We start from the raw sequence: 17,625 nt of genomic DNA on the forward strand, positions 1-17,625 counted from the left end.
TCATAATGCAATTGAATTAATTTGGAGGGGGACAAAGTGTCTCAACAATCACTCTTGTGGCGTCATAAAAATGAGGGATTATCCATGTCTTTTTTAGGGGTTTTCTTTCCCACTTCTCCTGTCATCTCCCTCATTTTTATGACGTCACATGGCTAATTTTTGAGACACTTTGTCCCTCTCTATTAATTTAGATACGCTGCCACCATGTTTTTAGCAGCGAAGCTACTCTATAATTCACTTTGTCTGCCAGTCCGCCAGTCAGTCCGTAACGCTATGGGGGAAACGTGATTTTCTCGGCTCCTATTAAAGATATATAGCTGAAATTTTTAGTGAAAACTTCTTTGACTTATGCTCATCTAATCTATATATTATTTTGTTAAATGGGGTGCTAGATCGAATCCTAGATTTTTACGTTTTCGGAATTTTCACAACTCTTTTTCAAGACGGATGACTGAAATTTTCAGGGATTAAATAGATTCACATTTTATATATATTCACTAAGTTTTATTCAGATTTATAAATTAATTGGGGTATAGATCGATTCCTAGATTTTAAAGTTTTCATGATTTTTTCGAACCTTATTCAAGATAGACGGCTTAAATTTTAAGGGATTGAATAATTTTACACTCTACATAATTCATTAAGATATGCTAATTGGTTTGGGTGCTAGTTTTTTTTAAGTTTTCATAATTTTCTCGACTCCTGTCCAAGATAAACAGCTGCAATTATTAGGTATTAATTAAGTCAACATTCTACAAGTTTTATAAAGACTTGCTTTTGGTTGGTGTGCTAGATTGATTCCTAGATTTTCACTTTTTCTTATTATCTTAATCCTTTAAAAGACTATTATACATTTTGAAAAGGTTTCGTGATTTATATTTTTCAGTTTTATGACATACTCTATTGATAATTTTTCCATATGCATATCCATAATTTTTAAGCTTCACTACTTATGGATGTTGTCATCCTTGTTTAATCTGAGAAAACCCTGTTTATCCTGAACAAATTTTAATTTTACGTCAGTATGTAGATATGCTATATCTTTTTGCGCAAGTTTGTAAATTTGCTTATCTATAATACAAAGTAGCTTGATGTCTGTCTGTCTGTCCGTCCGTCCGTCCGTCTGAAGCTTAAGATCTCGGTAACCACTGAACTGATCGGATTCTACTCTTCAGGGAATATAACTACTGGTCCTAAGGTGGTTTTAGGCTATTTTTTTTTGGGGGGGGGGACACCCCCAACTCCCCCAAAACAAAAAAATCCCCCCCAATTTTTTGTTTTTTTTACGAATTTTGTGAATTTGTTATTTAATCGCAAAAATTTTTTCCTGCTGGGTAGGTGCGAAAATTTGCGATCCGTTCTGTTGGGTAAGTAATAGAAGATGTAATTATACCTCTTGTGGCAAAGCCTCTAGAGGCTAGGGGCGAAGCCGCTAGTTCATCTATAATACAAAGCAGCTTGATGTCTCTCCGTCCGTCCGTCTGTCTGTCCGTCTGAAGCATAAGATCTCAGTAACTGCTGAACCGATTGGGCTCTACTCTTCAGGGAATATACCTACTGGTCCTGTGATGGTTTTAAGCTATTTAGAACTAAAAAAACATCCCCCCAAAAAAATTTATTTACATTTTTTGTAAAATTTCAATAACCACTGAACTGATTGGGCTCTACTCTTTAGGTAATATAATACTGGTCCTCTGGTGGTTTTAAGCTGTTTTCTTGGGGGTTGGACACCCAAAAAAAAAATCAACTTACAAAATTTTAAAATTTTTTTTTATTTTTAGAAACAAAAACCAGTAATTGGTAATTGGTGCACCATGGGGCGAAGCCCCCATCAATCCCCCCCCCCAAAAAAAAAAAAATTAATATTTTTTTTAAATTTTAATTTTTGTGTTTGCGAACAACCTGGGTTTACTTTTTACGAATTGAAATTTTTGTGTATACGGCAAACAACCTGGGTTTAATTTTTACAAATTGAATTTTTTTGCATACAACGCACAACCTGGGTTTAATTTTACCACAGAGTAATTAAACAAAGAATTACTTTTTTAAATATTTCAATTTAATGTCCTATTTCTTATGTCCTAGGTGTCCTCTACCTTTTTGCAGACACTCTGAACAGTACGTAAATAGTCTGCTAAAATCGTATAGCATTCGTTCAATTCGAAATTTTACTGCCATAATTAACCAAAAGCAATGATTCCGGCGCACCTCAGAAGCTTCACGTCCCACTTGTAGCCGGATATATTCTTGTAGAATGAGGCCATGGTGGTAACTAAGCAAAAATAATGTTTTCATTAGGGTTGGGCCGGATATCCGGTAATTTGCCGGATATCGAACGTTGGCCAGATATCGGAACCGGATATCCCTAGTTTTCATACATGCCAATGTCAGTTTAGAGTGTAAAACTTTTTTTGTTGATATTTTGATTTTTGATTTATTAAGCTTTAAAGTTGGCGACAATTTAGCCGTAGCACCCTAGATGAGGGGAAATGTGATTTTCTCAGCTGCTATTCAAGATAGGCTGCTAATATGATTAATATACTTGAGAGCATCAAGTAAATAGTTTACTTTGTCCGTCAACCTGTCAGTCATATTACAAGAGACAACTTTTTTATATTTATCATGGTTTCCTCCTTTACACTGTTTTAGTTTTACAGTACTAGTAGCTAGAAGCCTCTAGATGCATTTGAAGAAAGAAGGGAAAAAGTTAACCATTCTTATAAATCTTAATATGAAAAAGATTTTATAAGTTTGAAAATTTTTTTGGGAGGTCATATTTCTCTAGAGACGATTTCTCTTTGGAGGTAGGTGGTACTCTCCTCTCAACACAGTGTAAAATTATCCTGACACTATGAAAAGCTTCACTTTGAAAAGAACCATATTGTTTCAGAAAACCAAACATCTTGTTACTTTTTTATAATGTTAAATTGAAAACCGATTGTACTTTGGATTTGTTTGTCCTTATCTGTGAGAAACGAATGTTTTCTGTAAAAGTCAAGTGAAGAAATATTACTTGGTCGTCTATGATATTACTACTGTAGCTCAGCAAATAGAATGATTTATAGAAAATGTCTAATTCTTTTCTTTCCTTACTATAAACTAACTAACCATCTTAATTTCACCCGCATATGGGTAGAAAATATGAACAAACAGTCAAGAAAAAAAAGCAGGGCTCAGCAGCAGCGCGTCAGCCGCGAATAAGCCTCAAATTTAAACTCGTTTGGATGCTTTTAAAATTTGTTTGGATGGAGAGATTGCCATTTTGGGTCGGGTTTAGAATTTTAGCCAATTTTTAAAATTGTAAAGGGTTTATTTTCCTCAAGTTAAAGGCGGCTGACGCGCGTTTGCCGAGCCCTGGAAAAAAGTATATTTCAGGTTGGATAAATTAGATTGTGATAAAACGAACATATTAACGGATCAATTACCTCATATGAGCGAGGCTGCTGTCCATGACACTATAACGTCATGTCCAACAACCAATTGTATTAGGTTAAGTAACACCCAACAGACAACCAACAACCTTTGTCAGGAAAAACAACTATGCATGGTCATGAGTTGCGCTTGTATTTGGCCAAGGCATTCCCCGTACTCTAACAATTAATGTAGCGCACATGACATAGCAGCAGTATAAACCATTTTAAATGTCTTAGAACGCGGTATTAAGCCAAGATTCAAACCTATCACCTCCCCGACGACGAGCGGATGCGCTACGTGTTGAGCCACGGTCGTGGGTACAAGAATACGGGTTCAGACAGAAACAGAAATCTATACGTTCCCACCCTACCCACCTCTTAAGCAAGGGCGTACTCCTTTTTCACTAGGGGGTGGGAGTTGGGATGAGCTTCTAAAATTGTGCGACAGAAACCGAACCAACAGGATTTTTTATCGACCACCCCCGCCAAGCCCTTATCAACACCCCCCCCCCCCCTGAAAAAAAGTGGTACATCACCCCCTCTATCATATGTCCTCATTTATTCCCTAATTTAAATTCACGATCTTAGCTATGCTCCATCGAACATTTTTTTAAATCTATTTTTTGGATACAGTTGCTCCAAAAATCACGCAACTTCCCCCATCAAAACTTTTGCTTAAAACTACATACATTTCTACTTTTTTTGACTCATGGGTAGTTTTTTTGTGGAGTAAATTTTTTCTTGGGGGGGGGGGGCGAGGCCTATCTAAATAACCTGTGCCAATAGGAAAAAGAACATCCTACTACTTTTTGAGCAACATTTATAAAATTTTGTTTGTTGGTTTATTTATTTCTTTTTGGGGTCAAGTCAGCTGATCTATGAATCTGGATTGTTGTGTATCCAGCCGCCATAAGACACAGGCATCTCAGTCGCGGTTGTGGTTATCTGCAGATCATAAAAATAATACTGCTGCTTCAAATTTTAAATCCGCTATCAAATTATAATATTCATATATCCTGTTATATAAAGGTAGTAAGATATAGCAAAGGATCTAGCTAACCACTGAACAGATATGGTTCTCCTTTGCAGTGAAGCTTCATATAGGCCCTGAGGTTGTTTTAGGGTATTTTATTTTATAAATAAGTCTGGGTATGTTGCTAGGCTATTTTGCTGCCTTTTAATTTCCTTCGAATATAGAGCCCCTGGATGCTAGGGGCGCACCCGATAGTACATCTGAATAGATTAATTAAATAAATCATACAATCCGTATTTTTTTTCTGGATAGTATAAACCTCGAAAGGAAAGGTTTTACCGGTGTTGATAGGTTTCAGCTAAAAGTGTTAACTGAATCGTCTACTAATATAAGTCTGCTAGTTATTCATTGCAGTTCTGCTGAGTATGGTGTTCTCGTGAATACTCTATATGATGATGACTGACATCCAAGGACGTATTTTTTGCGGGGTTTTTTGTTGGGGGGGGGGGGGGTAATTGTTGTATGGGAGGGGGGCTTTTTCACAAATAATTTATACAAGTGTCAATATCTCGATATCATGTCAGTAAGGACCACTGTTTCTTAAAGCCATATTTTATAGTTTGGGCTCTATAAAGCGGCAGTTGGTACACTTTTTAGCTGCTGTAGAATGACCCTTCACAGCTTTTTTTAGGAGCCATAGCGTTAGCAAAACAGAGTAATGCTATTTTACGGTTGATTATAAAGTATGGATGCTCGTGTATTTCTCTAACGTTTATCTAATATTTGCTGTTTTGTTAGACCATTGGATCTCGGAGACAAAATGTAGAAGATTTGGCGTGACATAGTTACCGAACACTTTCTTCGCATAAGCAAGATTACGGTCCTTTCCTCTGGTAAAAAAACAACGGAGATTGCTCTTTGGGGGTTTCTCCGATTTAAAAAGAAGAATGATATGCTTTTTATGTTCAGAACCTTTTTCATGTCGGGCGAGTTCACTACTTATGAAATCTTAAGAAACCAGTAAAATTAATTTTTTTAAATTATATAAATGATTTTATGTAGGTTAATATAATTAAAGAGTAGAGAAACAAAGTTAGAATTTGCCCAAATAGCTTGAAATATTATTTATAGCTTTTTTAATGGGTATTTAGAAAATTTTGAAGAAAAAAAAACTTTTTGTTATTTTAAAATTTGTCTAAGTGCTTTGCAAATTAATTCATGTATATCATCCATCATAAATAAAATTTTATTTAATACAAATTGAGATCCTTACATCTCATTATTTGACAAAGATAATTTGTTAAAATGGAAATGCACCTATTAATGTAATAGTTATGTTAAAACCATAATTAAAAGTTCATCAAATCGACAGATAATGGAAGAAAAGTGTGATTGCTTTTATGGTTATTCTATAAAAAAAAATCAACAAAATTTAGTAATATTCTTTTCTAAATATGTTAATGTTTTAAGATAATGAAATGAAAAATTTAAAAATTGTATTAATTTCTGCAAGGCCATTTACAAAAAAAGGCCAAAAATACTAAATTTAGAATTGAAAATTTTTGGCTGTCATAATTTTAAAAATTGCAATTTAATTATCCGTCAGTAACAATTTAAAACAACTTATTCTATTTCTGTTTTAGAAAACTGTAATAAATAATGTTGATATTTGGATTGATAACAGTATCCAACTGTTTAATAACATCGACCAGAAGTAGTCCCCAACAGTTTTTCAAATCTTTACAGGTAAACAGTACATCAGTTCTCTAGATAAAGTGCCATGATTGTAAGATATTTTAATGCTTTGCCCCATACCGCTCATCGAGAACAAAAACCCCCTACCCTCCCGTTATTTTTTTAAAAATTGAAACTTTGTCTGATGAGGGGGGGGGTATTTGTGATTGACTATGCATTGATTTTGATCATATTTTCTCATATTATTTAACAAAGTTATAATTATTACTTTGTATAAAAAGTGTGCTTTAAAAATGGTTTCAAACTACCACAAATATTTTTTTAAGGCTGAGATATCCTTAAAAAGTAACTGAGAGTAACTTAAAAATATCTCCATTTTTTACGGAGGTTAGTGGGGGGGGGGGGGAAATATTTACCGCAGATCTAAAAAATGATTAAATCTATTTTAGAATCCCTCCCTACTCAGTACCTTATCAGTGACCAGTCAAGATTTTCAGCCGCCAAGACAGACGGCTACAGGGACCGAGGGGTTGAATCCTGGCAGCCACAGAAAACACTACCTGACCAACTATCTGGATGGGGAAATGAGACCAGTTCTAGAAAGTTTGCTGGGATATCTTGGGAGTCCGTCTATTCAGGAAAATTGGATATATTTGGAAAAAATGTAGATTTTAGTTTTACACTTAATAAAAGAAACAAATATTAATTTAGAGCATTTTGGATTTTTTTTTTTTGCTTTAGGTTAGAAGTTTTAGCATCCCTATTCCTAAGTTGACTAACCAGTTAAGAACCAGATTGTCATTTCTTGCTTTTGTAAAATGTTTCCAAAGTGTCCAATGAATAAACTACAAAGGATATTTTGATGCAGACACGCGGAGAAGACCTACAGGACATGTCAGAGGATATCCAAGCCCTACAGCGGCCACCAGAAAGCATACAGGGCATACCAGGACCGCCAGATGTCAATGACAATATGCATGGAATATTTTTTGGACAAAGAATAGACAAGAAAAATGACAGAAATTTATTCAGTAAAACAGGAATGAATGACTATCATTATATAATTTTATTTAGACCTAAACAAATAATGCAGAAAATTGAACTTGAATTTGTGAATTCCTATTTTGCCCCTAATAAAAACCAATGCAAAGTTGGCTTATCTGCAAAAACCATCCAAAACAGTTTTTTTATGATTTTAGGAATCTTTTCAAAGAAAACTAAAATTATAGTTGAAATAAATTAACAAGTTATAGTTTAAAATTTTCAAATATTTTTCTTATCTTCACTCAACATTAAATGAGCATTAATAGTAAGTCTATCTTTGATTTCAGAGCTAAATTCTTCCCCTCCGGATATCATAAAATATATAAAAGAAGGTAATATTTAAATTTTTTATTTTTTTATTTTTGAGGGTTGATACTTATATAGATCATGTAGAAAAAAAATAAAAGTATAAGAGTCGAAGCAAAATTGTAAGTAAATTTGATGAAAAACTGCTTGATACTTGATAATGTTTATGGACATACTTACATTTTTAAGACTTGTTTATAGAGTTGCTTCGCTTATAATATTGTACTTTGTTGTCCCAGGAATCAATATACCAAAAATCATATCAAACGGATAATTAAATCACACAACAATTTGTTGATAAAAAAGTAGAAAAATCAACATGTTTAAAATGGACGTACGGACATTCTGGTAATGATTATAGAGTTGCTAAATCATACCTAACTACTACAGGAATCACCATGCAAAGTTTTAAATCGATAGGACAATTCTAACATGCCTAAATTAACGAAAAAAGCTATCTTTCTCGGACGGACGGACCGACCCTAATTATAGAAAAGCTTCGCTTTTAAAAGTCACTTAAAAACATCCTACAAGCTGAAATTTAATTAGGGTAAAAATAAATGAATAGATGTATAACCCAGACAACTACCTGGTTCCAGTGGTGGGGACCTTTTTCAACTGCTAGCAAATTGCTTTCTGCTATTTTGTAGCGACATGGCTGTGTTAATATTTCCGACGCTATTGGCTGATATTTGAAGACCTCCATGGCATGCTTACAATCATACTCTAAACATACATTTGAAATTGGGTATAGGGATCCTACCTCTATGTTTTTACTATAATGGAGAGAAATTTGGTGTATTTACAAATCAAGAATTTGTGATAGACAACCAATGAAAGATCGTGTTTAAAAAATTGGGAACTAGCAGAAATAACAGCCCAATTTCCCCTCCCTCCATGGCATGCTTTACAATCATACTCTAAACATACTTTCCATAATAATAATCTAAATCTTATTATATTATTTTTATGTGAACAATACCAGACTTTGATATTTCAACATTATTGTATTCATAAAGAAAGTTTATGAATATTACTTTCAAAATTCCCTTTTTTACTTACTTTAATTTAACACTAGCGGCTTCGCCCCTAGCCTCTAGGGGCTTTGCCCCAAGAGATGGTAAAAAAGTGTGGAAACCTTACACAAAGAATACAAAAAAAAAAAAAAATGCAGCCTGCGGCAGCCTGTAGCAGAGCAAAATAAAAAATAAGGGGGGGATTTTTTTGTTTTTTGGGGGGGGTTAGGGGTGTCCCACCCCCCAAGAAAATAGCTTAAAACCACCACAGGACCAATAGGTATATACCCTCAAGAGTAGAATCCGATCGGTTCAGTGGTTACCGAGATCTTAAGCTTCAGACGGACAGACGGACAGACATCGTTCTACTTTGTATTATAGATGTAAAAACAATGATTTAAGCCCAATACAAAAAGAACACAATCTACATATATCTACTATTGTTCATGATATTTTATCTTGCGTAAGTGAATTACATTAAATAGGATTACAAAAAAAAGTTTGTTAATGCGAGTGGAAAAAAGCAAGCATAGTACGGTCTTTCTCACAGGATTATATTTATCATTGTATTAAATTATGATTGATTTATTATTGATAGGCACGATTGTTCTACTATCATAAAATTATATTATACAAAATATCATTAACAAAAGAGTATATATTATTTTGAGTCTAAGTAAGCTTACATCATAAGTAATAACAAAAAAAAATGAATATGAAAAAAAATAATCTTTGTTTCTGGGTAAAGTAAACTACATCAAGTAAAGAAATTTGCCGCGTGTCCCAAAATAGTATATCTTAATAATATATGTATGCAGATTCTCAAGGTTTTAATTCTGCTAAAATCAAGTGATTTTTTCTTTCATTTACAAAAAGCATACATGTATAACAGTCTTTACTTATTTTTAAGTTTCTGTATACTCTTGAGCTCTATGTAAAAAGAAATATTAACATTCTAGTCTCTGTTAAATAAAAAGTACAGAAAAAATATGGTTTTTGCTCTGTGGTTCTTTATCATTATTGCATTTTTTAAAAAAGCTATGACGTTATTGTTAAGATTAGCCTTCAATTATTTGAATTAAGTACAAACATTTTATTCTTTTACATAAAGTTTACAGTGATATGATGAATTCAGTTCCCTTACAGAACACTGGACGTTATTTTGACATTTGAAGTAATTTTTGTACTTTCAGGACATAGTGTTCGGGTACAGAAGCAGGATTTAGCAAAGGTGATTATTCGTAGAAATCATGTAGATCAATATCTATGCAAAATTTAATGTTTGTCTAACAATTTAAAGAATACAAAATTTCAAGCCTCGACACCAAAAAATCTTTTGCAAGGCTTTATTTAACTATGATAATAAAGTATCATTTTTTTTGTTGTATTGGTATCTATCTAAAATAACCCTCGTCCCAGGGTAATTGAAATAAAAGTATTCTTTTGAATTATAGATAAAAATATGATTATCAAAATACACATATTTAAATTTTTTAATATAGTCAATTTGATATATAAAATAATGATAAATATTTTAGCTGGTAGCCTTGTGGAATTACAACCAACAACGCCAAGCTTCCAAACAAATGCTGATCAATCAGCAAACACCAACATTCCAAGAACAACTGTCAGGCAGTCCACAGTTACAACCATCATTGAGACAGCCAAATCAAAATCAATTAAGTCCACAACAAATGATTCCTAAGTTTGAGCCAGTGATTGAAAGGCATCAAGGTATAAGCCTACAACCAAAAGTGTATCCTCAGTTTAAGCCCATAAAATCTTCAAGCTTTTTTGGTCTGAATCCATCAAGTAATAACACAAAGGGAAATTCAGGTAATAAAAGTTTTAAATACAAAAAAAATGTTATTTTAAAACCATATCCTATTACATAAAGTAGTAAGGTTTTATGTCTGTGGCTTAAGATTTCGGTAAATACTTCTCATTGGTCTTGGGATGCTTACTCCCTTATGTCCCTTTTATTACATCACCTCTAGATGCTGGGGGCTAAGTTGCTAGTATGATAGAAGCAACTTATAGTGCTGAATAAAAAAATGACGTCACACAGTACAAATGACCAATGATAGGCCAGTATTCAGCTTACCATTGGTCAATTACAATGAATACTGGCCTATCATGGGTCATTTGTATTTTATGACGTAATTTTTTAGCAGGCACTATAAACTGTTTCTCTGTGAAAAGATTGAAAAAATTACAATAAATAAATAAATATTAACTTTAGGCGACTCTCCAATGATAGATTCAAGCCATCAGTTCAGCAGAAATCCGTTCACATCCAGGTAAAATTAAGCCACACTTTTTAATTGATTATATTAAGGATGACAACCTCCATAAAAGCGAAGCTCTTAAACGGTAGGACTAACGAACAATAACACTTGTAGATTGTCAAAACTAAATAATCAGAATAAATATAAATGTATAAAAGTCGAGCAAAATTGTAAGTAAATTTGTTGAAAAACTGCTTAAATACAGGATACTGTGTAAGGACATGATTCCATTTTTAGTATTTAATTATAGAGATGCTTCGCTTAAAACATATTACTTTGTTGTCCTAGAAATCAGTATTCCAAAAATCAGATCAATCGGATTAATGTATCACATAAAAATTTGTTATTAAAAAAGTTAAAAACCAACATGTTTAAAATGGACGTACGGACATTCTGGTAATGATTAAAGAGTTGCCACGCTTTCTAAATCGTACCTAACTCCTACAGCAATCACCATGCAAAGTTTAAAATCAATAGGACAATTCTAACATGCCTAAATAATCTAAAAAAGCTATCCGTTCCGGAAGGACGGACAAACCCTAATTATAGAAAAGCTTCGCTTTAAAAAATTCTAACTAAATTCTAAAGGACTAATTTTAAGGAAATTTTCAGATTTGAAGAAGTACCAAAACCATCAAGAACATTGAATCAAAATTCCTTAAATGTTGTTAACTCTAAAATCCCACTGGGCCTAAACCTGGTCCCCCTACAGCCGGTAGAATCAACAAGTGATCTGAAACCTAGTTTAGAAGTAGGACCACCTTATCCGCCGACACCCTTCACTCATGATCAACAAAACACAAGAATACAACCAAATTTTGGCGCAAATATATTTACACCATCATCTGATTCGTCAAACATTTTGACGGCAAACCGGTTTAATGCCCAATCAGCTAATCAGTATGTTCCAACCAATCAGATTCATCCTTTGACATCGTCCTTTGGTAACATACCATTTAAAGTGATAGAGAACAACATAAACAAGGTAAATTCATTTCTTTTTAAATTTTTAGAATATCAACATTAAGCAGTGCTAATTTCTAATAAATCTATACAAATCTCAAAACTTTATATATTTTTTTCAAGGAGCGTTCTTGTACAGTGGATGTTGAATCCTACAAAGATATAGATGGAGTCTGTTCTTCTTACAATTCTTGTGAAACAAAAAGCAGAATTTTTTTCAATCAGGTAACAATTTATAAAAAAAAAAATTTTATATAAAAAGTTGCAAATCTAAAAAGGAACACTGAAAAGGGATTGTTTAATTGCAGTGAAGAAAGTTCTGCTATTAAAGTTTTAATTTATGCCTATAAATATTACGGTGGGTTCATATTGGAATTAGACAGAGAGGGGATGTGCAACAGATAAAACTAACTTAAATAAAATTTCTGACCGAGAAAGAATTTTAAAAAAATTGAGTTTTAGGATGCAACAACTTAAAAATGAATTTCATTAATAAAAAAAATGCAAAGACGACATTCACGAGTTCTCCACTTATTACCTCAGTTCCTATTAGTGCTAGAGGGCTAAATATTTTTGTGCATATCTCCAGTTTGATAATAAATTTCCGTCTATAAGTCAGTCAAAGTCATATTTCGCTTCCTTACCCTTTATTTACCAAGCTTATACCAACGACAGAAATACAATTGTAGAGCTATTTGTAAATGAGAGTAAAAAAATGATTGAATCAGAACTATGAGATCTTGGTGCTCCCAGGAAAGGCCTTGAGAAGTAGAATCAGGAACTTTTGTCCGTTTCAAAATATCTCGTTCCTAGTCTTAGAAATGACTAAAAAAAACACCATATTTAAAGGTTTATTGAGAATTGTCCAATTTGTAGAGGTTTTTTGAGATTTTCTCAGGCTAGGAATGAGATTTTTTGAAACAGACAAAAGTTCCTTGTTCTACTCCTCAAGGCTTCTCCTGGGAGCGCCATGAAGTCATAGTTCTGATTCAATAAATTTTTGATGCGCCCATTTACAAATAGCTATACAATTGAATGTCTGGTCGTCAGCGGTTTTAAGACTTATGATAAATTTTTTATCATCTAGAGGTGTATTATACTCATAAAAAATCATTTGCAGATCCCGCTTTGGTCTCAGAAAAAATAATGTCCAAAATCGACCCACCCTAATAAATATGCTAGTGACCAAGAAAAATTGTATTGTTAAGTAGTTTACCTTTTTCAAGAAAGACACACAATTTTTAATTTATACCAAAAAAATTCCTGTTTTAGAATTGCTCTAAGGGTGAGGCTTGTACAGTTCCTGTAAGATCAGAACTCAAACAGATTGGTTATTGCAGGTATTCTATCTTAAATAATATTAAAACCAAATAGTTATAAAAAATCATCAATCTAGCAAATTTATATTTTCCTAAATCTAAGGTTTCAAGTTTAATTTTCATTGAAATGTATGCAAAATAATAGTGTTTTTTTTTCATGTTTTGCACCTTCTAGCAGTGATTTTAAGCATTTTTTTCTGAATAAACTAGGTTTCTTATAATATACGTGGTTAGACTAACGAAAACATTCCAGCATGGCTTAATAAACAAAAAAAGCAATTTTTGTATAAATAGTATCAAACGTTTTGTTGAGTTCAACATGTATTCAAAAGATCACGACAAAAATATCCTTGAATGCTAAAAAAGTACATTTATCATACAATTCAAACCTACAAATTATTATCACTTTTGCTAAATATATGACATATGCCATTACATGTGTTTTTTTTGTATTCAAGCATTTGATTATTTATAATTATGATAACTTTAAAAACTTCTGAAAATTTTTGATTTATTCAATTTTTCATTTAGCTCAATTTATTAGAAACTAAGAATATTTGCCAAGAAAAATCAAAACACCATTTGATCTTAATGGAGAAAGTCGCTCAAAAAATCAGCATGTGACGTCATAAAAATGAGGGATTGTCCATCTCTTTTTAGGTGTTTCCTTTCCCTCATCCTTCATTTTTATGACGTCAGAATTTTTTTTTTTAACGAGTTTCTCCATTTACACCATTGATTATTTAATTGTTGTAATTGTCTGAATAAATAAAAATAATATTTCAGAAGCCACTTCTGCATTTATGGAGGAAGAAAAGTGTGGCCCCATCATGACGAATGTTCATGAATACTTCCAAGTACCACAATCAGAATAATAAGAAACCCTGTTATCGAAATCTAAACCAAATAGTTATTATTCAGCTTTGAATAAAAATTTATAAATAAGTAGCTTTACAAAATGTCTCAGAAAATCAGCCATGTAACGTCTTAAAAATGAGGGATTATCCATCTCTTTTTTAGGTGTTTTATTTTCCTCTCATCCCCATTTTTATGACGTCACATAGATTATTTATAAGACACTTTGTAAAGCTACATAAACAGCAAACCTTTAAGGGAATTTAGTTTGCTCAATTTAAAAAAAAACCTACAAAATACCAAAATTTGAAGATCTCATATTATGATAATTGTAATATCATAAGAACATAATAGAAGTTACGCTCCCCATCCAAAATTTAAATTTCAGTTTAAAAAGAAAATGTAAAAAACTTTATTAGAGGGGGGGGGGGGCATTTTTCCATTGGCGATTTCTCTTGGGAGGGTGGTAGTATCCTTACACAAAATATTTATGAACTTTCCCATGATCTATGAGAAGCTACACTGTAAGGGAGAACCATATCAGTTAAGCGGTTAGAAAGATCCTTAGTTTCACTAGACACAGATTCTGTTACTTTAGAAAAGGAAGGGGAAGGGCAAAAAACAACCTAGAACCATCCAAGACTTAAATCTTAAGATAAGATAACCTAAAGCCATACCCGGACCTATGTCAAGCTTCCCTAGAATGAAGAACTTAATCAGTAGTTATAAAAATCTTTAGCTACAAAAAGAAAACATTGTTACTTTTTTGTATTATAGGATATATATAAAAACTTTATTTAAAATTATTATAATCTGGAAATAATCTTTGTTAAGATAATAAATTTTATGTAAAATTAAGAAAATTATAAAATAAGAAATAACTTATGAGTGCTATATTTTTAAATATAAAAAAATTAATGTATGTTATTTTTTATTTTGGAGATTTAGTTTTAATTTCAAAGATCTTACACTTGATTTTTCTTCTGGTATATGTAAAATTAAAAGTTGATAATTTTGTTTTTGAAAATTTTGTATAATGCTATCAGTAATAAGTTAAATCTAATGTTTGTAACCAACCTAAAAAAAATATCTAATGATTTTTTGTGTACCTTTTTATGTCTTTGTAAAGGGTAAAGTTTATTTATATGTAATAGATTTATATAATATATGATTGTAAAAAATAATAAGCCTGAAAATTTAACTAAAATGAAACAAACTGTACAAATATTCAAGTAAATAGGTGACTAATTTCAATGCACCATAGAAATATAAATTAGAATTTTGATTAAATGTAAAGTATATTCAAAGATCTTAAATATTTAATGCAAAATGAGATAAATAATTATTCTATTAGTTAGTAATGTGGTATATATAATTAAAATGACCCCTGTATCTTAATAAACAAGTTTTCTAATTATTTTTATAGATAATAATTGTTTTAATACTATAAAAGAAATTGTAATACTACTAAATGTGATTATTGTTTGGTATCATATAATAAAAATATATTTGTTAATGTTTGGTACATTTCTTACCTTCTCTTTGTGGCATTATTTAATCTTTAAGAGGATACATATTGCGAACTTCTTAAGTTTTTTAGAAGCAAAAATACTCTATAATTTACTTATCTGTCCGCCCGCATGTCTGAATACGGGGGAAAATTGGATTTTGCAGCTGCGAATGTTGACAAAAATAATTTTAAAAAGATATTAAATTAAGTTCTATAGGTGCTGCCAGTAGTTTTATGTGAAGAACTAACTTCCCCATAAACAAAAAAAATGGGGGGGGGGATTTTTTGTTTTCTGGGGGGTTGGGGGCGTTGCACCCCGCCCCCCCTCCAAGAAAATAGCTTAAAACCACCACAGGACCAATAGGTATATACCCTGAAGAGTAGAATCCGATCGGTTCAGTGGTTACCGAGATCTTAAGGGATGGACGGACAGAGAGACATCAAGCTACTTTGTATTATAGATAGCCTAGAGGCTAGGGGCGAAGCCGCTAGTGTATTAAAATATATTTAATAGTTATTCACACATCGTTTTATAAAAGCTTTATATGATATTTAATTTTAATATTCGTGGAAAATTGTTTGTAATACGATGCTATAAATGATTTTTCAGTGTGACTGAGAACCGGTTTTAATCCAGAGGATATTAATTGGTTTCGAAGCCATGCTCAATTTTTTTTCTATTTTTGCATTTTCCTGATCAATTAAAAAATAATGAAATAGTAAAATATTCATTTAGGTGCTATTTTCTACAAAGACAGATATTCAAATAAAGCGTAACATTGTTTAAATTCTTTTTCAGGCCTATTCTTATAATGTTCTTACAACAAGGTAAAAACATAAATAAAGGATAAGAAAATTAGTTTGGATGAAAATAAGTTATTTAAGAGATGAAAATAACTTTTCTAAATATGTGTAATAGCAATTGCAATAGTGTCAAAGGACAAAATTTTGTCCTGTACCCTCTAGCCATAGTCGCACCATTAAGCACTACCTACAATATACCCTTTTAAAAAAGTAGCTGCATTATTAAAAATATAAAGAAAACCTCAGTTTTTGGTAGTTTTTTTTTTATTTTATTATTTTAAATTCGCTTCATTTTCCAAACACAATATATGCAAGAGTGTACATTGTACATATTCTCGTAATGTAAAGAAAACTATTTGAAATCTGTAGAATTAAACAAAAAAAGATTTATGCTGTACATTTTACAGATCAAATTTTATTATTTTATTACCATCAATAATCTATAATACAAAGTAGAATGATGTCTGTCGGTCCGTCCGTCTGAAGCTTAAGGTTGAGAAACCTCTCCTTCCCTGTAGAGCCGATGCGAAGCCCCAAAATTTAGATGAAAAGAATTTTTTAAAAACATTGAAAAAAAGGAAGAATTTAAAAATCTATATAAATACGTATTACATATATCAAAAAAGATGAAAAAAATCTAAAAAATATTGCAAAAATTTCTAAAGATTTTATCAAAAAAATATCCAGTCAGGAAAAATGCCCCTAAGGGCTAAGGACGAATCTGCTAGTAATTCATACTTTGACCTTGACTTTTATTTATAGAGTAAATATTAACTGAATAAATATTCTTACTATTGCTCAGAGTTGTTCATTAAAAAAGAAAGTCATATTAACATTGAAAATAAAACAGGAAACTTTGTACAATTAACAAAACATTGAACAAAAAATTTGGATTAAACAAAAAAAGAAATGTTTAATAACATTTTTTAAATTCTTAACCAAACTTCTCAACGTGCCCTCTATTAAAAAATCAATGGAATATTAAAGATAATAAGATATACTGGATGCATACTGGCGGACCAAGTAACCAAGTATACTGGATGCATACTGGCGGACTAAGTAACCAAGTATACTGGATGCATACTGGCAGACTAAGTAACCAAGTATACTGGATGCATACTGGCGGACCAAGTAACCAAGTATACTGGATGCATACTGGCGGACCAAGTAACCAAGTATACTGGATGCATACTGGCGGACCAAGTAACCAAGTATACTGGATGCATACTGGCGGACTAAGTAACCAAGTATACTGGATGCATACTGGCAGACTAAGTAACCAAGTATACTGGATGCATACTGGCGGACCAAGTAACCAAGTATACTGGATGCATACTGGCGGACCAAGTAACCAAGTATACTGGATGCATACTGGCGGACCAAGAAATCAAGTATACTGGATGCATACTGGCGGACTAAGCAACCAAGTATACTGGATG

General features: G+C 32.1%; 2 protein-coding genes across 2 annotated transcripts; both read left to right on the plus strand.

Annotated features, from left to right (window-relative positions):
- Positions 1 to 6,027: 6,027 nt before the first annotated feature.
- LOC145320224 (uncharacterized) lies at positions 6,028 to 6,764 on the plus strand. The gene is made up of 2 exons (XM_080162657.1): positions 6,028 to 6,132; positions 6,531 to 6,764. Exons 1-2 carry the CDS (start codon positions 6,046 to 6,048, stop codon positions 6,747 to 6,749), a joined length of 306 nt encoding a protein of 101 aa, XP_080018783.1. The 5' UTR covers positions 6,028 to 6,045; the 3' UTR covers positions 6,750 to 6,764.
- Positions 6,765 to 6,938: 174 nt separating this feature from the next.
- LOC145320225 (uncharacterized) lies at positions 6,939 to 15,395 on the plus strand. The gene is made up of 9 exons (XM_080162658.1): positions 6,939 to 7,118; positions 7,410 to 7,457; positions 9,641 to 9,678; positions 9,986 to 10,283; positions 10,690 to 10,747; positions 11,348 to 11,720; positions 11,822 to 11,923; positions 12,971 to 13,038; positions 13,804 to 15,395. Exons 1-9 carry the CDS (start codon positions 6,944 to 6,946, stop codon positions 13,862 to 13,864), a joined length of 1,221 nt encoding a protein of 406 aa, XP_080018784.1. The 5' UTR covers positions 6,939 to 6,943; the 3' UTR covers positions 13,865 to 15,395.
- Positions 15,396 to 17,625: the final 2,230 nt, after the last annotated feature.

This window comes from Acartia tonsa, chromosome 5 (assembly GCF_053477335.1).
Source record: "Acartia tonsa isolate MP-2025a chromosome 5, ASM5347733v1, whole genome shotgun sequence".
In the NCBI taxonomy this organism is placed as follows: domain Eukaryota; kingdom Metazoa; phylum Arthropoda; class Copepoda; order Calanoida; family Acartiidae; genus Acartia; species Acartia tonsa.